General features: G+C 35.2%; 1 protein-coding gene across 4 annotated transcripts in view; it reads right to left on the bottom strand.

Moving 5' to 3' along the window:
• Positions 1–12,030: 12,030 nt before the first annotated feature.
• Positions 12,031–18,754, bottom strand: part of LOC108722019 (transcription cofactor vestigial-like protein 4) — a 23,438-nt gene continuing 16,714 nt past the window's right edge. For 2 of the 4 annotated variants that reach the window (XM_018446905.1, XM_018446906.1), the window contains 3 exons: positions 14,608–14,766; positions 12,557–12,760; positions 12,034–12,377 (listed from right to left, as the gene is read on the bottom strand). In XM_018446905.1, the coding sequence (XP_018302407.1) occupies positions 12,301–12,377; positions 12,557–12,760; positions 14,608–14,766 (440 nt within the window). In that variant the 3' untranslated portion in view covers positions 12,034–12,300. Of the gene's footprint in view, positions 12,392–12,556; positions 12,761–14,607; positions 14,767–17,294; positions 17,593–18,754 lie in introns of those variants that run through there. The other 2 variants (XM_018446904.1, XM_018446907.1) reach the window with 2 other exon arrangements.

Genomic DNA, 18,754 nt, shown 5'->3' with positions numbered 1-18,754 from the left:
GCAGAGGGGGTTGAAGAAGTGATGAAGCGTCAGAGATACACGGGGAAGAGGGAGGTATAAGCGTCGAGGGCTTCGTAAGCGAGGGGTACGCGGAGGAGAGGACGAGGGTAGCAAAAGAGAAGGAAGAGAGAGAGAGAGAATAAGGGAGCAAGGGCGCAAAAGGAAAGCGAGAATACGGGCCATTGTGCGAAAAGAATCAGGTACCGCGTATATGTTTTCAGAAGGGGGTTCGTGGCGCGACGCGGCCCCCGGGCTCTCCGTCGGAAAGAAAGAGAGAGACGGGGGACGGAAAGAGAGAGAGAGTGAGAAAGAGGCGGGAAAAGGGAAGGTAGCGGGGTATACGTGAGCGCTACCGAACGGCCCTCGCTTACTCCAACGAAAGAAAATCGATATGCATGATTCACGCACGCGAGAGCGTGCCGAAGAGGGTTGGAGGGGGGCAAGCGGGGTGCTCTTGCTAGGGGAGCCAGAAGGATGGAGAGAGAGAGAGTGAGGGGCCGAAAGAAAGTCGTATACCGGAGGGAGAGAATGACGGGGGAGAGATCAGGAGGGGGACACCGGCCACGTTCTCCGTCGCAGCGCGCACTTCTCTCTTCCCTCGGCCGCCTCGTGTTTCTCGAAACGAAATGGGGGACGTGCCTCTCCGGGTGTACGACAGTAGTACGCACACCGCTCCCGGACATACGCGTATAATTCTATACATAACCGTTCGCGCGCGTGTTCCCGCGCGTGACGGGGAGGGGTATACCCCGCGATGCTACCCCCTCGGTCACTCGATCAGTCGTGTCCGAGGTACGCGCGTTGTCACGTTGAGTCGCGAACGTCGTGCCGCGTCGCGTCGCGTCGCCGTGCCGCGTGTCTCATCGCCCGACAGCGACGCGCCACTTCCGGTTAACCGAGTTTTCATCCCCTCCCAAGTAGGGGAAACCGTTGTAATTCCGCGGTGAGGTTGCCGTCACACGCGCAAGACACGGGAAAACGTGCGTTCTACGCAGCAAATTGTCGCGTCTCTTCGAGAGATCTCTTCGATAGTCGTGTCGCCAATTTTGATTTATATAAACTATTTCTTCGTGTTTTCGGAATTGTAGAGTGTGTTTTTCAAATGGAGTAGAAACTTCAGCACGTATAGTGAGGAATTCTTTAATTGAAACGCAACGTCTCGAAAGTACGTGAAAAATCTAAAATGTCTAGGGACGCTTGACAAATTAAGAATACCTTTGAAATACCTCTGCGTCATTCTTTTTATAGTTTTATTGATTATCTTGTACGTGCAATTTTTAATTTTTTATGTTAATTGTTTGATAATTTAATCTTGAATTAGTTGAAACAAAATATATTTATTTTGATTTTTACCTATTTATTCAAGTTAATTTCATATCATTTAAAATTGCATGATGTTTTGATTTTAAACAATTAGATAACTCTTAAAATGATTAAAATTGTCCATTTTACATCAATTTTCAAATAATCAGAAAAGTCATTTTTTTATTATTTCTAATTTTCGTATTTCTAATTTTTTTATGTTAAATATCACGCGTAATTATTAGAAAATATTCGTTTTCTGGGAAAGCTTTGCGTAAAACTGAAACTTTCGATTGATCGTTTATGCAACGACTTAATGCACTTCTGTCCAATCATCAGGTCTTCGTGATTAGAGTGAATTTGGAACGAAGACTCGTCGGAACTGCGACGAAACAATTTGGAGAACAATGTACCCGCCGCCAACGCGGCTGCGCGCTTTCCCGCCACGAGGTCTAGTAAGGGTGTAAGAATGAATGGAACGGGAGGGTGAATCAGCCCGCGTATGTCGATCGCGTTGCGAAACACGCGTCGTTTCAATTAGAACGATTAGCGCTGATTTTTGGACGCTTTCGCGTCAGGAGACCATAATAATGTGCCTTTCGTTAATTGAAGCAAAAATTGTCAATAGTTTTTACCCCTATTATAAAAAATTGATAACGAATTCGGTTAGCCACACAAGTGCGCACTGATGTATATTGAAGCCATTGTACACTGATTTAATCTGAGTGTAAAAGTAAAATGCAAATACTTTGAATTATAAAATATATATTTTACTTAACGGCATAATAAAGTATATTAAGGCTCAGTTTCACAACTTTGTGAAACTGGGCCTCAGTATTTTACAATTTCATCCATTTTTATATTTGTATTAAACATACATCTTTAATGTCAACTTGTGTACAATTGCTTTAATATGTATTATACTAGTGTGTTTAGTGTGCACTGAATGCGTCCAATCGAATTCGCTATAAGTTAAAACGACATTAAACAGAAACGAACCGACGACATTAAACAGAGAGAGAAACTTTCATATAAAAATATTTAAATCGAATATTTTTAAATCAAGATTGATTTTATGCCCGCACTGAGAAAAATTTCTGGTTGAAAATGGAGGAAATAGAATTCTGATCACATCAATCATAATTCTGGTTATATATCTCAACTAAATTATAATAGATTCAACCAGAAAAATTTTGATTTATCTATTTTCAACCAGAATTCTAATTAATGCAACTGGACTTTTTTTTCAGGGCGTTTTTATTGATATAGATTAACTTTAATCTCGGTTTAACCTGCTTTTCATCTTTCTAATTCTAAAAATTAGATCTTTATCTATTTTAATACAAAGATAAAAAGTAAGTTAAACCAAGATTAAAGTTAATCTACATTAGTAGAAATAGACATTAATCGTTTCTTTTACTTGTTTTAATGATTCTATTCGGATATAATAAAAACAATGAAGATAAGATGCCTAACAAATATCGGTAAATTTAAAAAATGATACTGAAGCTTTCTCGACGATTTTGAAATTGAATATTAATATAATGTTCATATTGTGATAATTTAAAAATTACATCTCGCGTTCTGTATTTATAAGAATCTACAGCGATCGAATGCAAGAATTCATACGCGTTGCCATTTACAGGATAACCCTTCGATTGTGGAAGGACGATCGATTTGGAGGATTTGCGCAATCGTGCTCTCTTGAACCCTACAGTGTGAGTTATAGGCGTTGTAATAGGATTACGTAAGGGACGCGTACAGATCGATTATGTGTAAACAGCGAACTCTTCCACTCGGAGGATCAGTATGACTCAGAAAACGCGATGACGTTGCGTATATGAGAAAAAAATGCGTATACACCGCGTGGAATCTGCATGACGCATCCTAGATGCTCGCGAAAGTGCTGCGTCTATTCTACTTTCTTTCACACATAAATACTTTCATCTGTCTGCAGCCAACTTCTCGGCAAGATCTTATAAACAAAGCGACTATAAAAAAAAAATAGTTCGTTCATCACTTCGTCCTAACTGATAGTTTTCCTTCAAGAATTAGTTGCAGTCGTCGCAGAAATGTGCTTATATTTAACACCAAAAGTACCGATGTTTCTTACTAAAAGAATCAAGCCAATAAAATAACTATACGAAAATAAACAAGTGATAACAAACCAAATATTTCATCAGTATAAAGAATATAATTATTGATATGTTAAAAAAATCTCAGAATCTTGCATTTTAAGAAATATAATATTAATCTGAATTTGAAAGATAGATAAGAAATCTAATATTAATCTAAAAGATGGATCAATAATAATGACTGCTCGGTACTTTTAGTGTTAAATAAAAAAATGATAAAAGAAGATAATATCATTTTCTTTTTTTTTTTATTTAGACAGATAATCCATACATAAAAACATAATTTGATCAAGATAGTTAAAAGAAGGAAAGAGAAACCGGAGCATAATTATCGAATCATATTGTGTGTATAGTTCGAACACTGAACCAAAACTGTACGTAAATACAATAAAATATTCATTGAATTAACAATGAAAATTGGTCCAATGAATTCTCATAATGATTTAGATTATAAAACTATTCCTAGAATTCATTGCAAGAATAAATATATAGTTGTATAAATGAATCCAGTTATTGTATCAATGAATTAACTACATTAAGTCGGACATTAAGTGGGACATTGGTTAACGATCATTCATTGGACCAAAAATGAACAAAATTTTTTTCAGTGAAGGATCAAAGATTATAGTTTATTTATCGAGGAGTCATGGAATAGTAATTCGCGCCATAGGAGGTATTTGTAACAGGGTGACACGGCACGGCCGAATGGGGCGATCTGATGTTCGTGCAGGGGGCGGCTCCGGGGATTTCGATGCAAGGCGCGCGGCGTCGCGTCGCGAATCAACGCGACGCATGACGTTTGACTTGTGTCGCATCTGTCAGTATCCTTTTCCTCTCTCTGTCATTCTATTTTTGTCCTATAGCGTTTTTTGTTGGCAGAACTAGTGCGCACTCAGGGCACATTAAAACTATTGTACACTATTCTAATCTAAACGTAAAAAACGTGGTTGCGTCCGAGAGATTAAAACTGGCCGCCCCAACTGAGATGCATCCGGTGCGGAGTGAGTGAAGCTTTCCTAATCGTTTTTTTAATTGTTGTCTCAACCGTATTGGTACTGAAGATGGCTAAAAAATTAGTCGAAACATGTATGGAACACTGCTAACTATTTTTAATATCAAACATTTAGATTTTAAAGAAAAAATATACATTCATTGCGCACCGCCTATAACGCTAATTCTCATTAGCCATTATATCTATATTAATTTTTATTAAATGTAAAAGTGAGATATTTCAATTGATAAAATGCCTAATGTGTATTTTATCAAATAGTATGATAAAATGTATTGAATATTTCGCGATTTAATTCGTTTCTATATTTTTATTAAACGTACATCTTTATGTCGATTTGTGTACAACGGCTTTTAAAGCGCACTGAGTGCGCATTAGTTCTGCCAATGAAAAATGCTATCGTATTTCCATGATATTTCTGTAGTACTTGAAATATCATAGTCAACACTAATTAAAAGTAACATAACATCTATATAATTTCGCACTCAATAATATCTATAAATGTAATATAAAGTATCATAATTGTTGAGTAATTGTTGAGTGCAAAATTGTAACATATAGATGTTATGTTACTTTTAATTTGACGTCGACTGGAATAATCTACATTCTGTGTTATTTCTATATTATTTCTAATCTGCAATGCATCTGCAGTACTATATCTCCTTTAGGTCAACTCTGCAATCTTATTGACTTACGAATATCTTAAAATCAATATTCGCACGTTCCATCGTTAGATTAGCCATACTATCGCCGTCCGCTTTATTCACACAGTCCGGATTTATTCAACTCGTGAGTTAGATTTTATCATATCCTTGTTTACACGTTAGTTGTTCTTATCTCTCCTGCGTGAGTTACTTTCGAGATTAAACCATTAACGCGTTTAAATTACACTTTTTTTATCTTATATAAGTGTTTCGAGAAAATCTTAGTATAAAACATACTCTATTATATTTCTTTCTTCCATTCTCCTCAACATTGTCGCGCTCCCGATTTCTTCTTTCCACTTCTGCCTTTGTTTTTCGCTTATTCCGTGTCGGCGTTGACATGGTACGCGCGTGTAACGTAAGAGAAGAAAACGGAAAAACGACGCCGGCCTGCGGTTGGCCGGATCTGGTTCAGAAATGAGATACGCCTGAGAGACCTGACGTAAACAAACGGTAATGTGTCGCGTCTCCGTAGGTTGTAGACGATAGAGACGAGTACGTGATCAGCACTCGATATCTGCTTATCGATCACCAATCAACGCGTAAGTACTCAAATTTTGTATACTATACTAGCCAATTTTAAGCAGCTGTCTCCAAGTTATTACCGAAATTGAGAACGACAGAATTTCAGAGCCGTATCTCATTCGCGAAATTAAGCCCTTATATCAAATAATATAATATATATTTTTTCACATTTATTTTGTTTACATAAATATCTCTTTTATTTTTTATTATAAGATCGATCAATTCTGGTGATATATAATATTAAGTGATATATTTAAATTTATTGAGTTTATATAAATACATATATATGTATATTCGACTTTACATTGAAAAAAGTAAATATTTATTAAATATAAAAATATATTTATTTAGAGAATAAAAAGGATATTTATTTGAAGATTTATTCATTTTTATTTCACAAAAACTATTAATTTGATTTAACAATCATTCTTTTTATTAAACAAATATTTATTAAAATTGACTGTATTTTTTCTCAGTGTACAAATTTTTATTTCTCATATTTATCTCTGATATTATCTTTATTTGTCTACTCGTAAAAATTTTAAATCACATACTTTCTGTCACCTTGTGTGCTGTGTTCTCTTTTGTTTTAACATTTAACGTTTATACGACGGAGGTACAGCGATGTTCAAATACGGACATACATACAAAAACGTAATTCAGATTCGCTTCACAGCCTTAGGGTCAATAATGTGCCTTTCCAATATGCCGGGTAACACCTGCATGTTGGAAAATATGCGTTTTACGCGAGCATCTGCCCCAACGCGATCCATTGGCCCATTTCCAGCTGTACAGCGTGCCCCGGAAGTGAGGCGCTTGCCTCGATTATTATAAATTATACGGGATGTCGCGTTCCTTGGAAGCCTATTCTTTTTACTCGCACTTCTTGGTTCAACGATGACTTAAATTATGAATAGAAAATATGAAATAGTCTCTCACCCTCCTTAGATAAGTTTGGAATTCAAAAAGTCGAAAATTTTAAGAAACCAATGCTAACTCGGATATTTTGTTTAATCGTTTCATAGATCGAAAAAATGAATTAAGAAATTTTATTTAATTTTTTCTAATATCTTTAACATTCTAGATAATTAATAAATAATTCTTCGATAATAATTTATGGGTATAATATTAATAGATACAAAATAAGTACAAATACACATGACGCGCATAAAATGAAGACGTTTGAAAATATTTAAAAGAAATCTGTTTTAGATATCATAACAAAGAAATGCGTAGATGATAACGTAGTTTGCCTTAGCATCAAGGCCGTACTTTGAAAACACCTGTCTCGCATTTCGTTAAAAATCGCTCGAAGACTATGAAGGGATAAACGCAACAACTCACTTTGTCTGCAACAAAAGACAAGGATTTATTACAACGATATGATTGCACAATTTATTATGCGAATGTAATCGTAATAAATGATACCATTTTAGAAATTTTTCGTTTTTGTGCCGATATAGATATTCAAGCCAAAGTAAATAAAAATTTGATATATTCTTGAAAAGAAATCCAACATTCATTTACAATCTGTTATTTACAATCTAATTACAGCCAATTTAAAAAAATAATGAAATTTTGATACGTGACTTCGTGTGAGAACAGTTATCTGTGTTCGATTTCGATCCTCATCCTATATAAACTTCAGTTTTACAAAAGATTGATTAGAAAAGTTATTGCTAAAGAAAATAAAAATAATTAATCCATTTCAAGGAACCATATTTCAATATATCAGTTATTCGAGTTTACTAAAATAAAATTCTTTTTGCAATTAAATAAATACATAATTTTGTAATTAAATAATCTTTTTGTAATATTTTTCGGAAAAAGTTGCAACAATAAAGCTTTGCTTTTCGTAGATTGTATGCTAATATTTTTGCATTTATTACTCATTTATTTTGTATATAAATCATGTTGGGTTGTCGCGTGGCTTTGCATGCGAGCGATGGACTCGTAATTGGCAGGTTCGATCCCTCATTCCATATACATAATTTAAATTCGTACAAGATTCTCCAAGATAGTGAGAAATTGGGGCATGAAGCTAACAATTTCACCTCGTAATAAAAATTTAATTATTCAGAAGTCTGAAAAATCTTCGGATTCTAATTTAAAAGGCCAACGTTCAAATTGAATACCGTCACGTTACAATAATAAATAATAATATAATCCATTGTACATTGAAAAAAATATACTAAATTTTAAATTTAAATAGTACCAACTAAATATTTACTTACAGTAAATATTTACTTAATAAAAAAATGATAATTAAATCAAATTAACGGTTTTTGTAACAAATAATCTTTATATTTAATAGGTAAATTTAGTTGGTACTATTCAAACAAATGATTTATTAAATAATAAAAATCGGAATTAGACGAGAATAAATCAGTTAATAGAATTAGTAATCCTATTTTCGGTCAAAATGGATCTTAGTGCTTAATAATATTAAATGCAAATTTTTGCAAATACATATATTATTTCAGTTTTATAAACTGCGTACTAATAAAGTTTGTCGGATTTGATTTATTAAAATTTAATACTTTTTTTCAATGTACAATTACAGTTTTCTTGATAATTAATAATTATATTAAGGCTATATATCGCGAATGACGAAAGATAAGACCATCGTTAGGTACAGATAGGAGGGAAGGAGGAAAAGGGACAGACATGAAGAGAGACAAGGATGAAAGACTGCAATAGGTTGAGAGGAGGATGGTGGCAATTTGCACTTGGCGTAGAGAGTACCGTCGATATCTAGTATCCCGTCGCGTTATTACGCTCGAGATACTCCGGAGTAAGAGGGAAACGGGGTCCGGAGATGACTGAGGGCGCGGGAGAGACGGGAGGGGAGGATACAAGGTGTAGACTTACTTTGGACTCGGGTGTGGGATTACCGTACTTATATTCAGCTCTAATATTAAGTTACCACTTTGCTTTACGGCAAGTGAACAGACCGCCTGCATATAGGAAGCCATCCGAGCACTCCCGGGACAGTCTGTCCCGTTCGTCTGGGCCCACCTACGAATAACAACATTCGTCCGTTCCAGGGAAAGTTTCGCGACGGATCAACGGCATTGCTCTTTCGCGTTAGTCTCCCTCGAAATATCGGGACGAGCTCCTTTCGCCATTGGTCGCGTTCTCGATTGTGAAGGGGAAAGAGCACGAATTCCTGGAAGTCCCATCTGGACCCACCCATTGCGCTTTCTCGCACTTGAAATGCATCCCCGTTCGTTCTCCACGTTATTCGCCTGGAAAGCTAATCGTTCACATCTTCTTTAGCCGGTCGAAATCGCCGAAACGGGATGAACACCTACTGAAACGTGTCGAAAAGAGGTACGTATAGCACCATGAGGGATAATTCGGTCAGTAGAAATTAAAGTAAATATTCCATTACACAAAATCGATTTCTTCGCATTCGAAGACACAAAATGGGTTTTAAGAATTGTTCGATGTAGTGCAATGTGAAAAAAGAATAGTTATTAAATGAGCGAAATAATTTCAATCAAATGTTCGATTAATGTAACCAAAAATAATTTTACTTTTTTAAATATTTAGTAATTATTATTAATTATAAAAAACCAAATAATTGGTTATATAATATTAATTACTTCATACTTTGTATTTCTCAGCGAAACAATTAAGACGTTTCTTCGCAATTTGCTTCAATCTTTAATTTCGATCGACATAAAAAGTTCTTGTATTCTGACAGATATTAAAGATTTTTTATTATTGGACACTATAACATACTTTATAAATTTCAAGACTTCGACTTTATACTACTATAATTGCGATACTTCTGTAACGAATCATTATTCTTACGCACAATAACATTGTTAAATAAGGAGTCTTTTATATTGACATCTCATGACACGCGCAATAACATTGTCTTGAATTTAATATCAGCCTGATAAGTCAGGGTGCGATCAAGTGACCATTATACATCCGTTAGAAGTCTGTACTTATTATTTTACTTTTTTCAATTCTATTAGTTTTAAACCGTTCATAATTTAAATATGTCTATACTTATCACTTTTGTATGTTTAACATTGAGAATGACTCGATTGGGCTCGAAACGCCGTTTGTATTTTGTTTTTACAATTTTGTTTAGTTCTTATTAATTAAATTATATCTATTATTTACACACTCTGTTTTCTTATAGTTCGTAGCCCTTCTCAACACATTTATTATTAATTTATATTATTTGAACCATATTACACAATGTATTTTTATATTAATTATGTTTCGTATTATTTAATATCGTAAAGAGAGATAGTTTTCCACAGATACTTGACTTTCCTCCAACGAATCACCTCGTAGTAGGGCTTTCGAGACAATCCTACTTGAAAACTCGCTATCAATTTACGCAACGCATTTTACAACGGTAGAGAGCAATATAATTTTCGCATATAAGAAAGTAGAGGTACTGACTTCTGTGCGTGCTGGGGTATGTGCTGGACTTCCTAGCACCATTAGAAATCAGTACTACTCTTCTTAGCATTCGGCAATTAGGATGCGGAGCGAAACTGGATCGTTCCTTGCGTTTTACGCAGATGCAATTGTTCTATCGAGGGATCGAGAAAGATAGGATAGAAAATAACGCACGCTGAAAATAATTAAACATCTTTTCCCTTTAATCTTCTTCATACATCACTATAATCATCGTTTGCCTGTACATATCTTCGATTGTTTTTCTCTTTGCAGCTTTGAGCAACACCGTGGTTCAAAGACGTGACGCTTACATGATATTTATTCGATTCACTAACATGGTGCTCTGCTTTGTTAAATTATATAGTTGTGTCTACTCGCTTCCCATAAGTCTCACTCACCAGATCTCTCCGGCATAACGGTCGTTATTATAATATATATGCACCCATGGTCAATTCCCCCTAGTTGGGACGAATTAAGCGTCACAGTTGTCTAAATTATTTTGTCCACGCGACACATGCTTCTGCTTTGCGAGCATAATTAAATACGCAACAGTTATCGCGTAAATATTTATTATTTTTAATTGTCAAATTTATTCAATGGTGATTAATAGCTCCATTCAATTTAATTAAAAGAAAAAATTTCACGATATCCAATCGAGCATTCGGTTGGCGAATTGTACATGATCGAATTATAAAAAATAGCTGACACTTTATTGAAATTATTTGTATTAGGAGGGATCGTATCATTGTTTTCCACGAGTGTAATGTTATACGCTTACTAGCAATAAGTAAATATTACATACACATATATAAGTATAAACATACTATACTTTGCGAGGAAGTATGAAACATTATAATAAATAACTTTATATTCATACACAACTCGGAACTATACTGTAATGACTGTGGCGATGGCGTAATAAGGAATATTGTGTGCCTATATACAATAATATTAAATTCGCCCGTATAAAATATAACGTACAAGCCAACCTTTCTGATGTCTTATACGCGTGTTTGACGAAAAAGCGACAACAACGAGCCCAGTTGAAAAACGAGAAGATCAAGGACACTTGATACCCTCCTTATACAACGCAGTATGTACCAATTAAAACAAAATATCTACGAAAAAGTCTAGATGGAAAAAGTGTATAAGTATATGATTACGAATTTTACAAGACGCTTAATAAAAAAGAAAAAGTATATAAATCGAATAAAGAAACATACACTGCCGTCAAAAAGTTTCCGGACATGGAACTTAAAATTGCATAATATTCAGATCACCGTAATTCGATAAAAAAATCATTGCAGACAAAAAAATAAAACAGCATTTTAAAGCTTGAAACTTATACTTTAGCATGCTTTTTATTTTTTTGTCTGCGATGATTTTTTATCGAGTTACGGTGATCTGAATATTATGCAATTTTAATTAAAATTGCATAATATTTAGGTCACCGTAACTCGGTAAAAAAATTATTGCAGACAAAAAAATAAAACAGCATTTTAAAGCTTGAAACTTATACTTTAGCATGCTTTTTATTTTTTTGTCTGCGATGATTTTTTACCGAGTTACGGTGACCTAAATATTATGCAAGTTCCATGTCCGGAAATTTTTCGACGGCAGTATGTGTAAGTCGGATATATGAAAAATTATAACCCGGATTTATTTATAAAGAAACAGTATATAAACCGAATAAAGAAACATATACATATAAGTCGGATGTAAGAAAAAATTATAATCCGGATTTTAATTTATTTGTAAATAAATAAAGCCAGATTCGAGTTTCATTTGTAAAAGATGTAACTTATACTTGAAGAATGAATCGATAAATTTAATATTCGAAATACTAGATACTTAGTGATTTCTTAGTCTATCATTTTTTAACTGTTTATTTATATTCTTTTTCCCGAAATATCGAAATCAATACAAAAATCCAGTTTGAAGATCCTTTTATGAAATTGTATCCTAACGTGTGCGTTCATTTCCTTTATTTATCCTCTAATTGTAGTTTTACTTGGACGCAGGTTCCTCGAATATAGTCGCGAATTCAGCTAATTCTTATTGATTACGACTTATCATTAATGTATCTTTAGCGGAACGATTTCACCCGAGTGGGTTACCACAATCGTCAAGCGACGATGAGGACAACGAGGACGATGACGAATAGGATGACAAGATTTCTGGCAAATCTATCCGGTGGTTAGGACTCCTTAGTTCGATTGACTGCCTGAAGCCTCGTCCAGGTTTCGCCGAGTGCTTTCGCAAAGTGATCGTCAACTACGCAAAGAATGCTTAAGACAGATTCGGGCTAAGACGAAGCTAAGACAAGACTGGATCCAGATTAGTCCAGCTTGGACCATGGAAGATATTATCCAAGGCCGGTCCATGCTGAATCCAGAACGTCGCGTCTATTTTACCCTTTACGGGACATATGTTTAATATTTGTCTGTATTTACCACTCAATCCAGTTTCCTTGTCCGTAGTAGTGGCGTTGAAGACGGCCGCGTACTTTTTCGGACCCAGAGACCGCTTGAAATGCTCATCGATTGCGGGATCACTAACGTAGACGCCACCCGTCGTCCTTATAATGGTTCTCTGTCCGCCTGACGCCGTGGTAGACGTTGTTGTCGACGTCATAGTAGAGTCCTCGATTGTGATACCTAAAAAAAGGATAAGTCTTTTTATCATATCTTAATCGATGTACGTTAACTCTAATTAAATGTTATTTTCATCATTTTAGCGATTAGATTAAAGAAATTTTATATCATTATGAAAATATCATAATGGTATATAATATTATTATAATAATTATATTTTAGCTGATAATATTTTATACGTCATATAAAAATTAATAAATTACAAAAGATAGATATAATTTTAAAAAGGGATTTTAAATAAAAAATATAAAAGTTGTGAACGTATATAAACAAGTTAAGCGATTTTCAACAAGAATCTAGAAAATCGCAACGTTTTTTTTCAAAGTAGATCTTTCGATTAGATTAAAAAAATATAACATAATATCATTATTAAAATAATGGTAAAATAATAATGGTATATTTAGTATTAATGACGTTTTAACTGATTACTTAAATAATATTTTATAAGGATGCATCGGATCGTAAAATAACCGTATATCGGATATCCGAACAGAATGTAACATCGGATATCCGGTCGGATGTCCGAGAAGGCAATTTCTTCGAGTCAGATATTCGACATTTTTCAGATATCCGACCGGATTTCGGAAAAATGTCTTCTAAAAAAAAAACACCTATAAAGGAAAAAATTGAAATTTTGCAACAATGTATGAGACAGTATAGTATTATGAATATGCATATTTATTTCTAGAATATTTATATAATAAAGTATCAACAATTTAATGATATCAAATTTCAACCGGATATTAATGATATCCAATTATCCGGTCGGATACCGGATACTTTTCGGATATCCGGTGCATCCCTAATATTTTACATGATCTATCAGATATATAAACCCCCTTCCCTGCTATTATTTCTAGTATAAAAAAATAAATTTCTACGAATGATAAATCTACTACAACTGCTATCATAATAAATAAATATCCGTTACAGCATTAATTCCGTCTGTAACTTAATCTGTAACTAATACGATGATGAATGTTCTAGGAAAATAAACATTAACATGCAAGGAATGTCACATTGCCATCGAGGGATTAACCGTATTTCCATTTAAAAATACTTCGCATCTGTACAGCATCCCAGTGCAGCAGGCGGTGCATTGTCGTAAAACACACCCTACACAGACACCCCTGACGACAATAGAGACTTAGAGGAGATGCCTAACGACGACGCGGTCAGAATATCCATTATTAGTCGAACCGGTAAAAATCGGTCGAAATCCGTAAAAATATTTCGAATAGTTCAAAACTCTGGCGTAAGATCAGTTAAATGCAAATTTATTTTTTATATAAAATGTTTCATGTTATGTAATAAAATTTAATTGAAATCCGATTAGTTTACGTTATACCAGAATTCAAACGAATATTTCGCTATCCATTTGCAGCTACAAATATTAATTCGGATTTCGAAATCTTCAGTATTTAATCGTTCCGTAATTACATCTTCATTTCGACATTAATATAAATATACAAATCACTTTACTTTATTCTTCTGAAAAGTCAAAATTAATGAAAATAATAACTTGCTAAACAAAATATGAATTCAACTGAAATGTCAATCTACCACTTTTTTCAATACTGAAACTTTATATTTATTTCTCCGCACGAATTGAAATTAAATCTTCATTCGTTCGCAGTATAGAATTTTGTAACTTGACAGAAGATTCTCGCATGTTCGATATTGAAACTCTGCAAGATCGAAATTTTTCGTCATCAGTCATGATAAAACGAAATAATGTCTTTTGTGCAAGTCAAAATTTTGATTTATACTTTATTTTAATCGATATCAAAAAATATATTAATTACATTTTCTTTCTTTTTAGGGGTTAATCATTATTAACGACTGCTTACCAACTTGCGTCGTAGGAGGAACGATTACGCTCGGTCGATTGTGATGATGATTCGTTCTCGACATGTCCAACGCTTCGCTCTGAATCGGATCTCTCCTACGGTCCTTACGCCAGGCGCTGCTTGGTTTTCGATGCAGATTCGTCACCTTCGATCTCTCCTCTGCAATATACAAAGACATCATTATGAACGACATTATTCCTTGAGATGGAAATTCTTAACGAGGAAAACGATGATCGGCTCTATCAATCCAAACGAAGATCCAAATAGATATTCTAGATCAGGCCTGTCTAATTTCAGCTCCGGTACCAAAACGCAAAGTCATCGTAAGTCATGTAAGAAAATACAATGTAAGATTACAGGGACTGTAAAGTATTGATAAGCGTCACTCAGATCCCCGAAATCTTACTCACATTGAATTTTTTGCGTCGATGGCTTTGCACTTTGGATCCGGAGCTTAAATTGAACAGGCCTGTTCCAGATAGATCACGAAGAATTCTATTCGTCATCTCGATTGACTATCATTTATTATACCGATCGCGTTCAATTTACTGTAGCGAGGATATCTACTTTACCAATGTTTCGTTCTGAGTTGAATTTACTTCGGACTTCCAATCTTTTCGTTTTAATTTAAGCAATATGAGACGAGCTACGCCTTCGAGTACTTAAACACGAAATGTACGCATTGAACCTCCAAAGAAAACTAACGTTTTCCCTGCCATTGTTGTACTATAAAACGGAAGGAATGTGAGGAATGTCAATGTTATTCGACAGTCAAAAGTGGGGACCTCGCTGGGAGAAGAGGGAAACGTAAGAAAGCGACTGGCTGTAAATATTTTCGTTTGGTATTGTCCGTTTGGACAAGAGAGTGTTATAAACAAAAGCGCTCGTATACATGAAAAGTAGCAAGTTTGATCGTTACATCGACCGCTATACCGAGCCTTGTTTTTATTCCGCAACTTTCGCTAGTAATGTAGCTAGCACACATATCTGGAATTCCTCTTTTACATTTATTTACCACACTTCGCGATGAGCAGCATTATCGATCGAAATCTATCGGAAATCGCGAGGGTCGTCTATTTCCGTGCGACGGAATATCTAAAATTGGAAAGTCAATCAAACGCGAGACAACCCTTTACGATCGGTTGAGAAAGAGCAAGAAGATGAGAAGATTGAGAAAGAGGACAACGAAGGAAGAGGGTAGTAAAAACATGTTCGGTTCTCAGGATGGGCAGGAAGTGCCTAATAGCCGTGAGAGGATCGTCAAGATGGCGAAACTGGTTTAGAGAGACGCGTATATCGCAGGGAAAAGATGAATGGACCGGGATGAACGGAAGCGGGACGGGAGGGTTGCCTCGAGAGTCAGTTAACTTCTCGATATGTGCCGCTGATAATTAACGAACGCGCACATGAGTCCCTTTATGACTCCAAATCATAGGGCGACTCGTCGTTTCCGCTGCTGAAGCTATCCAGTAGATAAATCAGAAGAGCCGAAAGTCCTTTTTAGTCCGTAAAACAAAATTTGATGAGAGGAGCAAAGCACTCTTACGACATCGCTTGGTGTTCGACATGTATCTTTAATTACATAATTTGTAACGCAATATATTTTGTTAATAATACTTTATTATATTCAGCATTATTTTGTAATTGCCAATCGTAAAAGCGAACACTAAAATAGAAAACTGAAGAGTCGAACTCCAAGCCAGATCATCAGTGTCATAAAATTATTTGCGCAAATTTGTGAATCTTAAAGCAATTCCGAAAGATGCGATGTGCGACGGCAATTATTATCAAAATTTTCATCTTGAAATATTTAGAATCAATTTACGAGAATCGTTGTTTAGAAAAAATGTCGGTGGAAACTGCAATTGCTTTATTTCAATATTTTAATTTAGTTTTAAATTAAGTAATGTAGGATAAAGGACATGGATAAATCTATAATTTCAATGATATAATACATTGAAAGAAAAAAATGATTGCAATTACCATAATTTACAGTCATTTTCAGTGTATCAATTATATTATTATTTGGTAAAACCATAAAAATAATTATTATTACTGACATTATAGCAGTAATAACTGTAGAAATGGAGCTCCTAACTATAATTATTTTATCATGCAATCATAGTCATAAATACCAAATACCACAAATACCAAATATTTTTCTGTCAGCGAAGTAAATATACCATTAGGTACAAAGTTACATTTTAATGAGTAGATTCCAACAAAATTTTTCATTGATAAAATCCATTTTAAGTTGAATGGTTGTATTATTGCTTGTATTTCTAGAATGTAACAGAATGTCAGAATCTTAGCATGTCTAAAGTATCTGTCATTCTGGAAATCCTTTCTGGCATTCCTTTCTGACATTCCTTTCAACTCGAAAGCTACTCAGGTTAATTACATCTTACGTTAACAAAAATCGACTAAACTAGGCATAAACATTTTGAAGTATCGCTGTATTGCTGTATATCACATTATTCAGTTTCTGTCAAACAAATCCGAATAACGACGCAAAAAAAAAACATTGTAATTCGTTTTCACTAAGAAATTTTAATTTTAATTTTAATTTTAATTTTAGATTTAAAATTTTTTTCATGATAAGCTTCTCTTATTCGTTCTCTATTCGTTTTAAGTCTATTTGACTCCTCCCATTTAGTTTTTTCACCGCGCTTTACAAAATGACATACCTTCCGGTTTGCAAGGCAGTCGGAGCCGTCGGAGGCTATCGACATTAAGCCACGGCTGCCAGAGATGCCTCCTCTTGCACGGGAGCTCCATTTTATTGGTCTTGGGAGCATTAATGGCCAAGTTAAACTGCGGGAATGTGTTCTCTTACGAGATAGGTACAGAATACTTGAGCAAGGCGAAAATTAGTTCATTCCAAAATACACTATATTTTTTCTGCGAGGATTCAGTCTATCACCACACGTTCTTCAACTTTAGTAATATTATAGCACAATTCAGACTAATTTTTACAACGATGTATGTATAGTTTTATTTCGATAAGAATATCCATCACACAACGTAATAACTCGCACAATTGAAACAAATAAGCTGATGACGGAGGTGCGTAAATAAAGTTAAAAAAAATTCAATTGATATTTCTGATAAAACAAGTTATCTTCGTCGATAATGTGCGATTATCTGTAATTAAAAGTTGCTTGAACTAAGCGTTCCTTGTCCTGCAAAATTTCTCACAAACAAATCACAGTTAGCGACGCATTGCGATTCCACTGGACTCCACTCTCGCACAAATCTCGATCGAAGTTTCCCAAACGATATATGCGTCAATATTATATGCAGATATTTGACCGGCAATATAATACTTAAATAATCACTGAATAATTAACAAAAATTATTCTTGGATGTAACTTTCGATATACTTTACTATTTTCATTCTCGAAATGAAGAATCTGCGCAATAATTCCATTAAAAATTTCATTCTCGTGAAGATTCATTCCTGCAGAGAGAGAACTGTGTGATCTCCCTTCTTTTTTCCAAAATTTTTTTCTATTTTCCGGGAATTTTTGTGTTTGAGTGTCACAGCTACTTCTGAGAATCGATACAATTATTCTTTCGCTCCTGGACAGACAGACAATCACGTTAATCGAATCGCCACGGAGAATCGAAAGAACTCAGGAATCAAAAAAAAAAAAAAAGGGAAGATGCGACAAACGAGGAAATTCGAAAACCGCGAGATGGAGGAAAACAAGTTAAGCGGCACGCAAAAACACACGAACACTTATAACGAAACGGTCATTTAACGCAATTGCGAGGTGCGCGCAATGCGGAGGAACGACGGCGACGAGGATGAAAATGGCGACGACGCGAGGAGAAGCCGCGAGGTCCCCTAAAAAAAAAGCTCGTCCCTCAAAGGCGCACTCGCGGTTTCGTGAATGCGCCACTCACGACTGTCTTAAGATTCATTCATTCATCCGCCGCCTCGACTCCGCCGTCCGCCGCCACCCTTCTCCCCGTGCAACACGTGGGATCGAAGGAGGTTGCCTTTTACACGTACACGCGCATACGAGCGCTGTACACCGAGGGTATCCTGCATGGATACGACGAGAATTAAGCGTGTATTTATAAGGTACTATAAGCGCGCGCGCTCGGCTGGAAGCCAACTCGTCTCTTTTCTCGCTTTCTC

This window comes from Mycetomoellerius zeteki, unplaced genomic scaffold (assembly GCF_001594055.1).
Source record: "Mycetomoellerius zeteki isolate Tzet28-1 unplaced genomic scaffold, Tzet1.0 scaffold19, whole genome shotgun sequence".
Classification (NCBI taxonomy): Eukaryota; Metazoa; Arthropoda; class Insecta; order Hymenoptera; family Formicidae; genus Mycetomoellerius; species Mycetomoellerius zeteki.
Note: the sequence above shows the minus strand (reverse complement) of the source record. Positions and strands in the feature narration are given on the sequence as shown.